Consider the following 18889-nt stretch of genomic DNA (forward strand, 5'->3'; position numbering starts at 1 on the left):
GTCGTATATGCAATATACATGATTTTTGGGTGGCAGCGTAATTGCATCCTTTTGTAGTTGTTATTCGTTTTTCAATTAAGTTACCTTTTCATGATATAATATACAATAGCTTATGTTTTACTAGGCATTTAAATACTTTATCCAAATTAAAGTAAACAATTTTGCTTTGCATTTCTAAATTAAGAGCAAAAAAGTGTTTTTTCAAAAACTAAATTTTGATACTTGGAAAGAGAGATTACGCAGTAGTAATATTTTAAGGTACATACAAATTTTCTTTTTTTTCTAAATAATGTGAGCTTGCAGCAGTAGTTTTCAAATAAAATGAAAAATCTACTTTTCCTGCGGTACCTACAAATTAGACGGACTAAAAATTTTATTATCAAAAACACCTATACTTTGATTTTATATGTTCAAAAGTTGAATTGCTCATTAGTTTAAAAAAAAAAATTTTTTACTCGTTTTTAAATTTTTGAGCCGCTTCAATTTAACACAAAATAACATCATTTTACTGTACTATACGTAATACAAAAATTCAAAATTTATTTTTAAATATGATAAATAAGTAAAATTTATCTATTTTAAATCATAATACTACTGTACCATAGTTTCTCGCTAGTGAAATTATAAAAAAAAGTGATTTGTCTCTTCAAAATCTTTTTATTATGTATAAAAACCATTGATATTGCTTTGGTTATCAGTAGATAAGAATAGTTTTCACGACCCTTCAATTTTTATCTTTGCAACCATTTTTAAATAAAATTTGTTTTTAATTGATGTATGAGTTTTTTATTAAGAGTGTAACGTGATCTTGTACGGTTATTTTTTCAAATGTCTGGACCACATAATGTATATTCGTCTATCATGTTTTTGAAAGAAATCAATCATTTAATTAGAAGTTTATTATTACAAGTTTTTATTAAAATCTTATTAAATACAATACGTATAACTAAATGTTAAACATTATTTAAATACTTAACATTAGAACTTATAATTTATAAATATAAAAAGTCGTAATATTGTTTTTTTTTTTAAAAAAAGCGTAGTAAATTTCTATATTATATAATACAGGATCAAATTTTATTTGATTTAAAAAAAAATATTTCTTTCAAAGAAAATTTTCTTTATCTTTAAATTATATAAAAAAATATAATTTCTTAATATTTAAAGAAAATAATACAATACAAAAAGAAAAAAAAAATTAATACAATTATAATTTATATTTTGTTGACTTTATAAATAAAACAAATATTTTTAAACAAATTTTCGCATATACTTAATACAAAAAATAACATTAAATATTCAAAATGAATAGAATATATATGACTTATAAGCTTCTGAAAAAGCTTCAACAAATTTATTAAGTTAATATTATAAATTATAAGGTTTGTCATTTAGATGTAGTGTAAGATCTTTGTCTGTTATTCATAATTAAGAGCATTCCGGCATTCATGCCTACACTTCCCCATTTGACACATTCGGACATCTAAAAGAGAAAATTATACACATATATATACATATATATATATACATAAATATAACAAATATGAGTTTTGGTAATGCAAAAAAAAAGAAAGCCGTTAAACTAAAATATTCAAAATTATAAGACAAAAGAATGAATGCCTATAAGATCAAAAAATTAAGAATCAAAAGATTCAAATTTACGTAAACTTTTAAAATTATTTACGTTGCGCATAATTGTAGAAAATGGTTTTTAACTAATTTAAAATAATTTTATTATAGCTATACATACTGAATATTACTCATTAAATGATTCATAAATGTTTTTTCTTAAAATCTTTATATAAAAATAATTTTAATTTTTTTAAAAATATGCATAAAAAATTCTATAAATTTATATACACATATTTATGTACGTTTTATTATTATAAATACGTAGATTTAACAGTTTACTGTTAAATTGCATTCCTATATGAGTGTGTACATCGTACATGTTATCCGAAAACGGAATAAAAAACCATTAGCAAATTACCGATTAAGAAAATGGGAAAAAGCCTATTTTTAGGAGCGAATTGAATAATTTTTCTATTTTTCATTCCCATTTTGTTTTTAATATAAGTATCTATGTAATGACAAAATTTAATATTTCGACTTTGATTAGAGTTCTTTTGTTCAAAACTTTTAACTTTTTATGAAGTATCTTTCGCCTTTTATATATTATTTCACTTTGAAATTATCAAAAACTTTGAAAATTATAAGCTTTTAAAAAAGTTTTAAAAATGGCATTAGCTTCTAATAAAGTTTTTCATTCAAGTTAAGCGTAAAAGTTGTGTAGTTTTTTCTTTTCATTTTAAGGAAAGGCCGTTGAATAGGTTTTTGCCGCGGATACATATGTACATACATATTGTGTGTATAAACTTAAAATGCTTGATATTGCCTTTTTTTTTAGTCTAATAACTTTCCCAAATAAATTAAAAAAATATAAATAATTTAAATTGATATAAATTATATGTATCTGCATTTATTTTCAATCTTCATAGTTCAATTTAGTAAAAGAAATATTTTTTTTTAAACAAAATTAAAAATACAAAGAGATTTCTTATAAACGATTAAAAATAGAATAATTTTTTATTTTTTAGATAAACTAATTAAACTTTTAACTTAAATTAAAATCTAAATAACGTACATTAATATAAATATATTAGTCTTATAGTATTTAAAATAGCATTTAAATTATTATAATGCATTTAATTCGCTAATACAACGCTGGAATTAATCAGTACTATTTGACTTACTTGTCTTTTCCGAACATCTTGTTGCCGACTCCCATATCTACACCAATAAGCGAAATGCTTTGAATTATGCCATAAACTGTATCTTGCTTTACGGGCGAATGATATCTAAAATGAAAATTTCAATTATTTTAGAACTTCAATTATTTTATCAATTTTGAACATTAACTTTTAATTTGACAAGGAATGCCAAATTAACATACCACCGGATTTCTCTGCAGTTTTTGTTTATTCATTATTTTGAAAAATTCTAAATAAGTTTAAAAGTTTTGAATGTATTTAAAATTATTTCAAAATTAAAAATTTTATTTGGATAAATAGTATATTATTTTAAAAAAATATGAAAAACTAAACGCTTGTCTTTGAAAATCTAATCGAAAATTTAATAACTATAAGTAGCTAATTTGATTAAATATTTTTTCTTTTAGAGGTAATTTTAAAAACTGATGTATACATATACATGGAATACATATGCGTACACACGTGCATATATTTATATTTATTCCAAATTGTTATTAAACATTTAAGCAATCTATAATATAATTCAAAGATTTAATTTAAGATTTATTTTAGAACATTGTTCAATATAAAACATGTTTTAAACATAAATATTTTCTGAGATATACAAGAAACAACAAAAAATTAAAACTTTTAAACGCAATTTTAACATTATTTAGATTGGAGTAAACTAAAAAAATAGAAAAAAGAAAAACAAATTCATACTTGATTTCTAATATCTTTCTCGTTATGTGGTGTTTTTTCACGATCAGCAAAATTATTTATACGAATTTGCCAATTATTATTCCAAATAGTTTCCAATGTTGTTTTATAAACTCTAACACCATTTTGTCGAATTTTCACTGAAAATATTTCTATTGTGTCTGGTTTTGGTTTATTATCTGTAATGAGAATTTATTAAATAAAAGTACAATTTGAAAAAAATATAAATCATTTATCAACTTTTTTTTATTTTGGTTTGATTTTTATTTGTGTTTTTGTAATCTAATAGGTAGTATGTCGATATTTTTCAGTTTTCAAACGTTCGAAACATTGTATTCTCTTACATTCGGAAACTTTTCTACATAATTTCTATGGTAGCAACAATCACATCCTTTAGTGTTTATCAGCATTATATGTATATATTTTCTGATTTTATATATATTTTATTAAAAATATTTTAATATGAGAGTATTCAAAATTTTATATTTAATATTTTATAATATATGCGTATATTTGTATTAATTATTCTCATATTAATTATATGATATATATTATATATCTGAAGTAAGCGTTCTTTTTATGTCGAGAACGCTATTTGCTCTTTATATATTTTATTATATATTTATCAATATATTTATTTATATTATTTCTCCCTGACTCTTCAGAGAAATACCGTAAATATTTTAATCATATTGCGACTAAAGAGTTTTTCTCTTAAGAATTTAAGAAATCTGGAAAAACCGGAGGTATAAAGTTATATTTTTGAAAATTTATTAAAAGTAAATTTAAAAGATAAATTCAATATTTATTTTTTCTTGCTTAATTCAACAAACAAAAAAAAATAAGGTAAAAAGTAATAAGTTTTGCGAATTTTTAAATCTTAATTTTTCTTTTTTTATTTTATTTTAAAATAATTTTTCTATTTAAATTATTACAATTTTTAATTTAAAGGTGGTATCTTTATTCAAGTATAAAATGTCGATAGTAATTAAAAAAAATTAAGAATAAAAACTCGCTCTTGGTTTTGTTAAATTATATTTTCTTTACAACTTAGTATATAAATAAAATGTTGATTAACACTATATGAATAAAAGTATACTCTTAAATTATGGTAAATAAACTCAAAAAAGATAAAATGATAAAAAAACAAAGAAGGAGAATAGTGCCGAAGGTCCATACAGAACTAGAGGGTACAGCTTGATTCTCAGTCGATATTTCTAAAAAAAATTAAATTTTTTTTTTTGCAAATTTAATTAATTTTTACATTTTTACGTTTGCTAAATGGACATAAATTGAGTATGGAAAGTGTTAGAACATTTAGTAAGTAAATCTTTTGCCTTTCTTGCTTATTAAGTATACAAAATACTTAAAAACTTTTGAAACTTTTCGACTGAGAAACAACTATTTATTACATTAGTAATCAAAATAAAATTCCAAAAAAGAGCTTTAATTTTGTAAAGTCTGTTAAAAGATAAAAGAAGTTGAACATTTGTGTTTTATGTATTAAATTTAGTGAATTTTAAATTTTAGTTATTGAAGAGGGAGGTTTAACGACCAATTTGCATTTATGAATTTATAATAAAATATTTTTGGTTAAAAGTAAATAAAATGTCAACAATTAAAATGTTTCTATTGCTAAAAATTTGTCGCTGTTGTGATAAATGAATGTGATAAAACGATGTATAATGAATTCTACAGTAGAATAATATGAACAATAATAATTTAAATTTATCAAACTGCATGCAAATGATAAAAAATAAAATAATAGAGAATTTTTTGTTTTTAAAATATGTATCTATTAAAATATGTAATAAACGTACAGTTATACAGAAAAAAAATTATTGAAATTTTTGCTATTTAAGTTATTTAAATAATTAATATTTAATTTAATAAAACTACATAAGAAAGTTATAAAACAGTGTATGTTCAATGGTTATGTTTCAAATAAATGTACATAATATGTAGATAAAAATAGTATAATAATTGTTATGTTACATTCGTCATTATATAGGAGAACTAGGAATAATCAAAAAGTTTTAATGTAATTTCTATAATCAAAGACAACGAAAGGAAGTAGAGGTAGAAGGATAAAACATATTCCATGCAGTATAATATTATTATAAGTCAATTTATTAATTGTCATTTAGTAATTTGTAATGCTCTTAAATTGACAGATTCGTTTTTATATTCGTGCTGTATATTTAATTAAAAATATATTCGTGCTGTATATTTAATTCTCTTCTTGATTATGAAATTTTCCATACTTTTTACTTTTGTGGTTTTCAAATGTCAATTATGTTAATGTCAATGCGATAAGACTTAATATAGTCTTATCTGAAAAATAAATAGAAAAGAAATATATTGATGTGGTTAGAGATTTAAAAAGTAGTTTACAAAAATTATTTTTTTTTTTGTGATACATACATAAATACATACAAATTCTAAATGAGATATTCTAACTAAATTTGCTAATCAGAAAAGAAATGCATATGTATAAAGTGTTTCATTAATCGAATTTATTTTAAATACACAATAATTATTTACATTTTTTCTCTAAACAAAATTTATTTATTAAGAAATTGTTCAATACGAGTTTTGCATTGAAAGAAAAAGAATGTAACATTTTTAAGTTACATATTTCATTTATTTTTTTCACACATTTCTTTCGCATAATTCTTTAAATACAGTTGACTAAATTGAAATTCACATTGCATTTTATATGTATGAAACATTTTTCTATTTATATTAAAAATCTTATCATTTTACCAATTAAAAATAGTGTCAATAACCTATCAATATACGAGTACTCGTATGTAAAGTAATAATAAATTAAAATTCAATATCTGGGTGCGTTAGTTTTTCATATTGGACTACATTAATTGTATTCGTATTGAAGTTTTATGTTATAATTTTATGTGAATGTAGGAATGCAGGTATTAAAATAAATAATAACGGAAAATGAAAAACAAAATTAATTTAAAACTTTTTTTTGACTTTGTAGGTATTACAAAAATAATTTTTTTTTTGTAAGATTTGTGTAGCAATGAATTTCATTTTTCATGAAATTAACATTTCTCAACTTTTGGGTAGAATTACAAATATGTACTTATTAAAAGTAATTAGCTAATTTTATATTGAGTTCCCCTAACATTAATTTGTCACATTTTAATTCAATTTTAATTTCTATAACCTTAAAACCTATTATAAATTTTTAATAGATAAAGATTTAACTAGCATTTAAAAATATAATAAAATAATAATATATAGTATGTATGTATATTAATTCATGTGACATAAATAAATAAAATTAATTTAATAATTTTAGGTAAAATTCCATAATTACTTATAGTAAACGTTATAAATATAAAAAAAAATGTAATCTTCATTTTAGCAATCATTCATTGATTGCACATTACTGAAACGTAATTAAAACCTACTTATTTGATAAAATATCATAAAAAAAATAGAAGCGTTTTATTATATACATACATAGCTATATTTTTTTCGAAATATATATGTTAATATTTGTGTACTGAGTTGATACGTACTTATGTATGTATACATATATAAATTATCGTTTGTCAGAAAATTCTAAAGAATATAAATTTAATGAAAGTTATTGCTGACTATACCTACGTATGTACACATAAATAAATTTTAAGCCTAACTTAAATACTCAAAAAAATTTCAATTTTAATTGCATTATAGATTTTTAAAAGTTTGACTTAGATTAGAATTTATTGGGCACCAATATTAAATTTCCCGAACCAATTAAATAGCGCTCCTTTATACCTGTTTTTTTAAAGTAAATAATGAAAAGAGAAATAGTTTCCTTTATGAAAAAAAAACCAAAATTAAATTTGGCAGAATAACAACTAAATATTTACTTTTTTTAATTTTTAAGTGACATGGACACGTGCTAAAGAACATTACTCAATATTTCAAAATCTATTTTGTACATACATATTTATGTATGTATATAGAGAGTTATGCCCAAGTTCCTATACACATTATTATGGTTATATGTATACCCATTTTTATTACATACATGGGTACACTTACATTTATATGTATGTAGGTATACTGTATGCATACCATACACACTCCCATACACATAGTATTAAAATTAATGGTTTGAAAAACAAAAATATTTTGCATTTATTTTAAACGAGTAAAACTTTTGCGAGAACTGTTTTTTCGTACAATTTAAGTTCGAATTCCAATTTTTTGCATTAATGTACCTAAGATAGATATAAAAATGCTAGAAAATTTTATTTTGTGTTCAATTTTTTCATTCCCAATCAAAATCAGTTTCACATGATTACATATGATGTATGTACATACATACGTTATGGACTCATGTTTTAAGATATATACATAATAACGTACTGTAAATGCAAATTATCTACCATGAAAATGCATTTTTCATTTGCATATTATTCATTACACATGTGGCTTAATATTTTACAATATATGTGCACATATTGTATATTCTTCTAAATAATTGTATAAGTAAGTGAATTTCATAATTTTATGTACAAACATATATTATGTATGTTTTTTTATATAAACATATATTATGTTAATTTTTTTCGTTTTTGCCGTTTAATAAATAAATTTAGTTGATTTTAAATAGTTTCAATGTAAATGTATGAAATTAAATTTTATACATTTTGATTCAAACAAAACACTTACTTAAAATAATATTATAATTAATATGTATATATAATAATGAATGCTTTTATTTTGGAATTCATTAAAGTTTGACATTATAATGATTGTGTATAGCGATCATCAACAATAGTTTTCTTAAAAAAACTGGACTCAAATTGGAATTATTTACTTTTTCGATAGTAGTATAGAATAAAAAAAAAATATAGTTTTAAATACAAAAAAAGGAAAAATTAAGTATATGTACCCATATGTGTGTATGTATATGTATGTAAGTTCAATAATTATATTAAAATATGTACAAATGTATGCAGTTCACTTAAAGCACCTCAAATTATTGTGATATCTCTAAAAGAAAAAAGTAAAAGTTTGCTTTAGAAAGAAAGCATTATTAGGCTTTCTTTCTAAAGCAAACTTTTTTATTAGCATAATTTCTATTAAATTCTTATTTATTTTATTCTTTACATACAATAAAACCTGAATTTCGATTTTTATTTTTCTTAAACAAAACTTTGCAAACAAGTTTTTTTAAAACTCTACTTCTAAATTTTTAATAATTTTTATTTCTATTTAACTAAATCGATAACATACCTACATACATATTTTACGTTATTAAATTCTAAAATATAAATAATACGAAAATGGTTTATACATTATAAATATGTATAAATGCTATTTTAGTTATTTTGTAAATCACTACTTGCACAGTTTTCATTAAGAACTCAACAGTAATCGATGATTATTTACAATTAGTAATGAGTATAATGAGTGTTAGAAAATAAAATATGCTTGATCTTAATATACAAAATACTTATAAGTTTTATTATATTTATTTAGTATAAATTAATAATAATAGATCAGAAGGGATTTTATGCGAATTTTGCATGAAATTTTGTTTAATATACGATATTTTAAAAATATAAAAAAGTTAATAGAATATATTGAAGAATTAATGAAAAAAACTAAACAAACATGCTGAAAGGAGAATAAATTCTTAATTAAATTAGAAAGAATGATGTCTCGAAATTTCTGGAATTCATATAACCAAATACGATTTAATGAGATTTCTTAATTTAATTTTGTTTTCCGAAAAGACAGAATTTATTCTCCTTTTATTAATCATCAACTTTTTAAGGGAAAAATTTTGAGAGCAAAAAATATCAGTGCAATAGAAAAAAAAAATCAGCTTTCGAATTCAATTCCTTAACGCACATATTATGTATTTAATTTAAAACACGTGTGTCACTCTTATTATTTAAATATTTAATATCAAAATTTGTAAATTAACTTCAATTTAATTAAATTAATAATTTTATATTTTCTTTAAACAATTATTGCTCATTAAAATGTTTACAAATTTTTTTTTAATTACTTTAAGTTTATGTTACAATATAAATAATAAGACTGACATAAGTGTGCAAATTTTATAATAAACTTTACTATGTATACATATATATATATATATATATATATATAAATTATACATAAAAAAACAAAACGAAATATCTTAAACATAATAAATATACTTGTACATATAAAAATATTTATATTATTCTTATATATAAATTTTATTTATTAATATATTGAAGTATATATAATTTATATATATCTTACCTTTTAATGTTTTACATAATACAACACCGAACCATGAATTCGTTGTTGATGATGTTGCTGTTGAACTACTATTACTAAATATTTGATCATTATCATAATTTTCTATTAATTTTGATGTCGATGGTGGTATAATTTTTTGTAATTTTATTTCATTATTTATTTTGTCCAGTGTATCATCATTTTTATCATTTTCATCATCTGATATTGTTGATGATGATGAAGTTGAATTTTGTTCACCACGTATTTCAACAATAAAACCACATTCAATAACAGCACAAAATATTCTCTGTTCATCGGAATTAAACCATTTTGATTCACGTAATTTTTGAACAGCAACTGTGCTACCAAATTGCTTTAATGCACTACCATTACCATCGATAACATTATTTCCACTGCCATTATGATTATTATAATGTTGATTTAATAATGGTATCCATTTAAGGGCAGTATTAACTAAGCTATTTGAACGATTTATTTTCTTTTCTTGCATTGTTGTTGATGATTGAGTTTTATTTAAGATTTGGGATGCCGCTATTTTAGTTGGACTTCGAGCATTTGCTGCTGTAGTAGATGTTACCGAATTCGGACTCATGGAATGTGTTTAATAAAAAAAAAACTTCCAATAATATTATTTGTATGTATATAAAAATTAATTTTTTAATTCTTCGATCCCAATAGGATGATTTTCTTATGTAAATGTATTTTTATATATTATTATATTATATATATATTATGTAATAAGAATATTATTATATATATTTTATTTATTTATATCGTTCCTTATTTTTTTTATTTTATTGTTTTAAAATTGTTTGTAGATTAGTAAAATATTAAGTACATTCAACTTTGTTAAAAATATCTTGAAATTAATTTACATATCTGCAATAACCGACAACTTTATTTTTTGACACCTCTTTAAAGGTGTGTAAATTTGTAATTTATTTAGAAAAAGAAAAAGTTAATTAAAAAAAAATTATATCCAAATTTTTTTTATGTGCAATTATTTTTTTACTTTAATTGTTTGATATTTATAAAAAAATTATAAAGTGCTCAAAATAACTTTCACAAAAATTTCTGAAATAAGAAAATTTATTTTTTCATCGAAAATTTTTTGCAAAACGTTTTTTTTTTGCTTTAGATTTTAATATACAACTAAAACAAGATATTTGTTGCCTTTGCTATTTATATATTTGCTTGCTAAATTGCTGTTGTATTTAATCGTCTTGTCTTTATAAAAATTATGGTGAAAATCACTCTTTCTTGTCTCAAAATGTATTTGTGTATATAATCAGTATATATATATATACATATGAATTATAAATATATGTATAACGTAGTATTTTTTTATTGTATATATTTTCTTTATGTACGTGACTCTTTCAACGTACGAAAATTCCTTATTTTTGCTGCTTCTTTATATCTAGACTCTCTGAAATTCAGTCAACGAATGCTAGCTATTTCTTCTCTGTTAGGTAGTTTTATATGAAAAAAGAGAAATTAAAAAAAAATAAAATAAATATTGCGCTATTGAAATATTATACAAAATAAAATAAAGTTGTGAATTTCATTGAAAAATATTTGATACAATTTGCTGATACATATTTTTTCGACCATATATTTTTGAAGTAATTATCGCGACATCCAAAATACAGTGGAAAAAGTTTTACTAAAGTTTAACTGGATTATAAATACCGCAGTGTAAAACTTTGAAAATGACTGAATTGTAGTCTCAATTTCACTACGCTGTTTGCTTTCTTACTGTGTAGTTAAAACCCTTTTTGAAGCATTTTAAATCTTGTTATATTGTACAAATTTTTTATTCAATAAAATTAAAAGTTATTTATAAATTACTATGTATTTTATAAATTACTTATAAATTACTAATCGTTCTTCAGGCGGATTGTCTTAATTCGATTAATTGGAAGTTTTGGTAATGCAAGTATCTATTTTTATATAATTTATATTAAGTATATAAAAGTAGATACTTATATAAAAGTAATATATAAAAGTTTTGAATTGAAAGAGTTTTCACATTAAAACTTTTTACTATTATTTTTGGACACAGATAACATAAAAAAAATACAATTCGAATATAAAAATTTGTTCTTATAATTTTTTTTGATAAGATAAACGTGTTATATTATTTGTGCCCTCCTTTATGTAATTTTCAGAGAACATAATTATGAAAATTCAATTGAATAAATATTTACAACATTATTTTGTCTTAGTCATAATAATTGTAATTCAAATATTAAAATTTTCGATTAAATCATAAAATTTATTAGAATATATTATAATCCCATATATGTAGATTGAAATAAGATTATTTTTAATGTATTACATTAATCACATGTATAGTACACTTCATTTAAGTTTGATACCATTTGAAAAATAGGTAAGAACACTGAATCATATTTTATTTTCTTTTTTGTGTTGGTTTGTAAAAGTATTAGTGAGAAGGTAAACAAAACTGAACTGAGCTATACATTATTATACATATACACACATATTTTATAAAAAAAAGATACATTTTTAAAGATACTCACACTATCTATTTTACGTTTACCTACTTGTTCTTATACATACATATATATATATACATATATATTTTTTGGGATTAATTTGATGGTCGAAAATATTTTTGAATAAATTATTGTTTACAAATAATAGTATATTAGAGCTTTTATTATTGATTTTTAGATATCAGAAATACAAGTAAAAATAATAAAAAAGAGTCAAAAGGTAAATAAATTGGTAAACAATACTATATATTAACGTGTATTTTGCTTGTATATTTGTATGTAATAAAAAAAATTTCTATATAATATATTTGATACATACACATTTACTTACATATTTATGTGCTTGCACATTGTAAAATCCGAATATATAATGTAGACTCCCGTTTTTAGATATTTTATACATTATGTACTTACATATTTTGTACGTATTTAAATATATTATGAGTTTATATACAATTTACAATATTATAATCGTTTGGAAAAGTATTGGTTGAAGCTTTATAGTTATTAAAAAAAAAATCGAATAACTTTTTAATCTAAATTAGTACATAAATTTTATATATGTATGTACCTACATATTTACAAATTTAATAATGATTTTTTCGGTCAAGGATATTTAACTTACATATGTGTACCCATGAATTGAATTTCGGCAAAATTTTTCAAAAATATGTACTGTTGTACGTACTTATAACATGTGCAATGCGTTAAATTTTTTAGAATTAATTAACATTTTTGTAATCTATTTTATATGCGTTTCTTAAATAATTTATAATACCTATAGGAGAGAATCTTTTTTCTCTTGTTTCCGAAAACGAAAATGAATTTGTTCCGGAATAGCTTTAACCGGTTTATAACAAAAAACAGTTTTTTTTTGTATTTTTTTAGTATATTATGTATATATGTATGTACGTTTATATATACTTACTTATTATAAATAATAATGTGTACGAATGTACATAATATAAATATAAGTAAATTAAGGTCAGTGTTTTGTAAAACGATAAGAATTTTTTATATTTTTCTATATAAAACTTTTAAACATATTATATACTTTGTATGACATATTTTAGATACATATGTATATATGTATACGTATCGATTTATGTATAATTATAAATTACTTTATTATAATATTTAAAAAATATGTACATATGTTTTGTATAAAAATAAATTGTTATAATTTTTCATATTTTGGTCTCAAACACTCTTCAAGGGCTTTTGAAATTTATAGAAAATTTTAGTATAACTATATTGCTATAAAATTTTGAGTACTTACATATGTAAGTACAAACATAATTATGATTGCCTATCTCAGAGTTGCTTGTGAAATCCCATAGTGTTTTATAATTTTACTTGCAGTGAAAAATTAAAAAGCTGAAAAATAAACATCTAATAAACATCTAAATGTTTTTTACATGTAAATAATATTATGTATGTATAAATCTAACAAATAAATTCCGTTGATGGATGCACTATTTTTGCAATAATACATATTAGAGCAATAATAGATATCGATACTATCAATAACCAAATTTTCTTCAATTTCTGTAATCAATGGTATGAAGACTTTACTTTAGCCTGCAAACGTTTGAAAGTAAGAAAAGAAAAAGAAATTTTAAAAAGTAGTAATTTTAGAAATTTTGTCGCATTTATATAGTTAAGCTCTTATTCACATGTGTTGTGTAATATTGTGAAATTATTGTACGTGGGTGGATGAATAAAAAATGTTAAAAGATAAGATAAAAACTTGCAATCTTAATAAAATAATAACAAAAGAAAATTGAGTCTAGAACTAAAAGGTAGGCTGGTTTTATCTTTAAATCCTGACAAACATCAAATAATAATTGTATAATTGCTGATGAAAGCTCTTTTTACCTTAGAATCTCAAAGATTCTAAGGTTAAAAGAGACATTCTATGTAAAAATTATTGTTACTAGCATTTTATAATTATTTATAACACTTATATAATCTAATATATGTATACCTTTACTAATATTTTTGTAATAATCCTAAAATAATTGCAATTTAATACAAGTATGATACAAGAACACATTATGATACAAGTATTGTTTTAAACACTCTATTATAATTGCATATTTTCAAATTTACATTTTACATCATTTAAAACTGAAAGAGCTTAAAACCATTTACAAAGAGCTTATATCATTTACATATACATACATACATAAACGCCAATACATATGAATAAAACATAATATTGAAAAAAAGTAGGAGTAAGAAGTGAATACTCGTATGAAATATTATCTCTCGATTTGCTTTTCGATAAAATGTAACTTGAAAATTTAAATTATTACTCGTCTCTGAGATGAGGTATCATACTAACTAAATATACTACATAAAGTACTAATATTAAGTTAAAGCTTATAATATAATACATACATTAATAAGGCATACATATATGTACATATGTATATGCAATTTTCAAAATAATATAAGATTATAAATAAACTTTTATCATAAGTTCGTTCGTAGCTAAACTTTAGTTAAGTGAACTCTTCAATTACAAATTACTGTTACTTTTATGAAAATTTATTGAATTCTTTCTCTTCTTGTTTTTTTGTTGGAAAAACTATTGTTATTATTCCTATTATTATGATCGTAAATTATGTACTTACCATATCTATCTTCTTGCAAGTACATATACATACATATTACATTATATACAATAAAAGAATTTTTTATATCGAAAAAAGTTAGTACGCATTATTGATAAATTAATATTATTGTATTTTATCATGACATACACACGTAGGCACGATAATTATTTATTAGCATTTATAGGTTTCTAATAATTCGATTTCGATCTATTATAAAACAAAAAAAAAAAAAACAATTGAAAATTGAGATTTTCCTAAAGTTCGACGTAATTTGCCTTTTTATTTTCTTTTTATTGATACGTATGTCAAAAAATATTCAGTAGACTTGGGAAGTATAAATGGTGTTATAATTAATCGTTATATTAAGTTGTAGTAATTTGAAATCTTAGAACCTTCCTTCTAGACATATTGGTGATTTATTTAATTTATAAGAAGAGGTCTTTTTTCGATTTTTTTCCTCTTCTGAATTATTACCTCTTAAAATTAATAAAATTTCAATTTCGAATTTGACTATTTTTTTAAAGACCCTTTTGAATTTTTGTGTTTCCTCCGAAAAGCATGCAATATATATTTTTTATATTTTTGAATATCACCAAATATAATGAAACTACGTAGTATAAATCTATATTTTTTTACCTTGAATTAAATTTTTTGAAACTACATAAAATTTTTTAATTTTGAATTTACATAAAATTAATATTTCCTTTATTTTTTTTTTGTTAAATGCTATGTTGGTAGTACTGATTCATTGTTTTGATTGTCTTATTTGCCAGGAAATCCAACGGATCTTTGAGTTTTGATTTGCCAATTTTTTTTTCAAATATTTAAAAATAACTATCAAAAATTGTCCATTAACTTTTATTTTAATTGCCTGGTAATGTTTACCTTTTTAAAAAAATATAAAATGTGTTGGAAATGTTAATGATTATTTTAATGCATGTACCTTAGATACTTTATTACTTACACGTATTATGCAAAAAAAAAACAAACCAATTGACAAGGACGCCTCCACGCGTTGTTTGTATTTTTTTAATTTTTATGTTTTTGTTTTATTTCACTAATCCTTGTTTTTCTTAAATTCAACGAAACGTAAATTAAAGAATTTCTATCTTTAATATTTCTATCTCTATACTCATACATACATATGCATATATAATATCTTTATCTCTTTTTTTCATACGGTTTAATATTTTTTATTTGTAATATACCCTCCTAAACTGCAAACCCGTGGCATATAAATTATAATAATTTTCATAATATAATATATGTATATGTCCTTAAAAGGAGTCTTATATATATAATACATATTTGTATTATACTTGTGTATTAAATACATTCTCTTCATTATTTCATATTACTCTTTTTCATTGAGGTTGTTAGTCCTTGAGATTTTGTCGTTTTTGATTTAAAAAGCAACGAAAAGGGAATTTTTACAATAGTAGATTTAAATAGAATTTATAAGGAATAATATATAGGAAGAATATTATTTTGCAATTCTCGTTATATTTTAAATAAAAATATGATAGGTATTCAAAATTCTAATTCGAAATAAATAAGAATTCAAAATTGGATAAAATATAATATAAGAAAATTTTTAGGTCTATTAATATTTATTTATACATAAACTATTTAATTTATAAAATTAATTTTAGGAATTCGAAAATAATTCTTACTAGAATTTAAATTAGAATATAAAGTATGTGGCTGATCGAATAGTTTATTAACTCCAAATGAAAGACATGTTATGGAAAGTGAAAATATTCCAGTTTCAAAATTTAAAAGATTTGTCAAGATTCTCTAAAATTTAAAAAAAGCCCGCCATTTGCCAGTAAAATTTATTATAAAAATTTAAAAAATAAGATTAATTTCAATAGTAAAATACCTTTCCACAAGAAGAACTTAGGTACAAATAAGCTTTTTCCAAAGACCTAAAATTTTGAAATATGCTTTTTTTTTGTAACAAACTCTTCATCTGTTCGTTTGTTACAAAAATTCTACATCGTTTAAAATGTTGTACACAAACTGATTTTGCTGAAAAAATGATTTTTTAGAACAAATTTTTTCAATATTCCTTCTCTCCTTCAAATTATAATTCTTCCAAATTGTGAAGAAACTTAAACAAATACTTGACAAACTACAGTAGCCAACAAAAAAAAACTAATTTGAAAATTTTATAAACGCGAAAAGGTCAAGAGTCACTCCTTCTTTCATCTTCAGAATCTACATACAAACAAATACCAGCCTGTCGAATTGACCCTAATTCATCGTTATCAAAAAATCGGTTTTTGATTACTTTTAAAATACTTTTTCTCCCACACGGCGACTCGGATCAATGCTTGATTTCAACATTTTACAAATATTGATAATTGATATTTAATATTAGAGCTTAGCTAATTATATTAATATAATAAATAAATTATCAAAGAACGGAATTTCTTTGCAATTCTTTCTCAAGTTATAATTCTTCTACCCAACAAAATTGCCAAAAAGTTTCGAAAATTGATTTCACTATTTCTTCGACGCTGTTTTCTCTATATCGAAGGAAAAATGTAACAGTAATCTTTGTCCTACCCAAAAGCTATGTCCTAACTTATGCTCAGTTATGCTTTAACTGAATTAGTTAGCTGTAAAATTCCAAACTCTATATTATTAGCTTCTAAATTTTATGGCCATGAGAGAATTACTTTAATGTGCGATTGTTTTTATTCTTTAGAGCTAAAATTGTATAAATGCGAAGTCTAAGCCCTCAAATATGTTATTTTACTAACCACTTGTTTGAAGGCAGCATTATTTTACATTCTCATCCATTAAAATGTAAAAGTGTCAGTTTTTCAGTCAAATTAAAATTGACTTACGAAAAATATTTAAATTTTCTTAATAACAAACATTAATTGTAAATTGATAAAAGAACAAACCTTAATTAAATTGATTATTACTACTATCGTTTAGAATTTGATAACAGTTTATTGTACATTTATAATATTTAGAACAGAATATTTGTATTTTATAAAATATTAATTCATGTAAATTTCTATATTTTATTACGTGACGATTTCTATTATTAGTAATAACTTTAATATTTTTTAAGCTTACGAAGTATCAGAGTTTTAATGAAATTGATAAAATATTTTTAAGTTTATAGTGTCTATATTTAAACTGCTTAAACTTAATGAGTAAGTTTTAATTTAATATACATATTTTTAGACTTTAAACAATAATCAAATGCAACTACTTGTAACACATATATACCCATCTCTATATAAATACATATTTTATATAAGTAAACGGTATAACATATTATTTTTTTTATTATTTAATTAGAATGTAATAAAGTCATGCCGATTGATTGTATAACGTAAATTCATATGTCAATTGACTTTAATTGTATGTATTATACTTACCCACTTTTTATTTATATTTGCAGATAAAAGAATTAGAGATATTTTTTTTTTTTAATTTTTATTTATTATTGTTAAATCATTTTTATAGATCGCTGGACATTGTACACTATAATCAGTAGTAAAGTAAAAAAGAAAATAATTTTTTATTTTTCATTATGTATTTATACATTATTTGATCTCTTAATAATTAATAATAGATGCGGTCAAAATCGAAAAGAGTTAAAAGGATCGTGTATTAATTAAAGTATGTGTATATAAAATAAAAAAAAAAGTGAAATCTTAACTATACTCTAAATCCCATAAGTTAATCTTGTAAATTGTTCATAATACACAAATCTCTATAAACCAAGAAAAATATCATTGTATACTACCAAGCAACTGTTTATTTCCTGAACAGAAATATGTCGATTATATAAAAAGATTCTTTACATACATATTTTCTATAAAATTAAAGGCAAATGTTGTCAATTAAAGGCAAAATCTTTGAAACTAAATAATTTTGTATCGAATTTCTGTAAAATCACACAAGTAATAGAAAATATGCTCCTATTAAAAAAAACATAGGTTTTTATTCCAACTGACCAAATTAA

General features: G+C 21.7%; 2 protein-coding genes across 6 annotated transcripts in view; one reads left to right on the forward strand and one right to left on the reverse strand.

Moving 5' to 3' along the window:
• The window catches only part of LOC129613644 (pre-mRNA-splicing factor ATP-dependent RNA helicase PRP16), a 46173-nt gene that overhangs the window by 2572 nt on the left and 24712 nt on the right, over positions 1-18889 (forward strand). The window lies entirely within an intron of this gene.
• LOC129613657 (uncharacterized) lies at positions 1012-11193 on the reverse strand. Of its 5 annotated transcripts, none has more exons than XM_055527816.1 (4): positions 9756-11193; positions 3474-3649; positions 2754-2858; positions 1012-1483 (listed from the first exon to the last, which is right to left on the reverse strand). In XM_055527816.1, the coding sequence occupies exons 1-4, from the start codon at positions 10345-10347 to the stop codon at positions 1388-1390; spliced, it is 969 nt and encodes a 322-aa protein (XP_055383791.1). In that variant the 5' UTR covers positions 10348-11193; the 3' UTR covers positions 1012-1387. The 5 variants fall into 5 exon arrangements, 3 of the variants coding, with proteins under 3 accessions (XP_055383791.1, XP_055383802.1, XP_055383815.1); XR_008697327.1 differs by having other exon boundaries at positions 1439-1483; positions 2754-3000; XR_008697328.1 differs by lacking the exon at positions 1012-1483 and adding an exon at positions 2920-3000 and having other exon boundaries at positions 2742-2858.

Source organism: Condylostylus longicornis, unplaced genomic scaffold, assembly GCF_029603195.1.
Source record: "Condylostylus longicornis isolate FDR11 unplaced genomic scaffold, ASM2960319v2 ptg000004l, whole genome shotgun sequence".
Classification (NCBI taxonomy): Eukaryota; Metazoa; Arthropoda; class Insecta; order Diptera; family Dolichopodidae; genus Condylostylus; species Condylostylus longicornis.

Coding starts and splice junctions, on each gene's coding strand:
- LOC129613657 (XM_055527816.1), bottom strand. CDS start 10,347: ATGAGTCCGAATTCGGTAACATCTACTACAGCAGCAAATGCTCGAAGT. Junction 2,859..3,473: donor AGAAAGATATTAGAAATCAA/GTATGAATTTGT, acceptor TTTTCATTTTAG/ATATCATTCGCCCGTAAAGC. Junction 1,484..2,753: donor AAGATGTTCGGAAAAGACAA/GTAAGTCAAATA, acceptor TTTCTCTTTTAG/ATGTCCGAATGTGTCAAATG.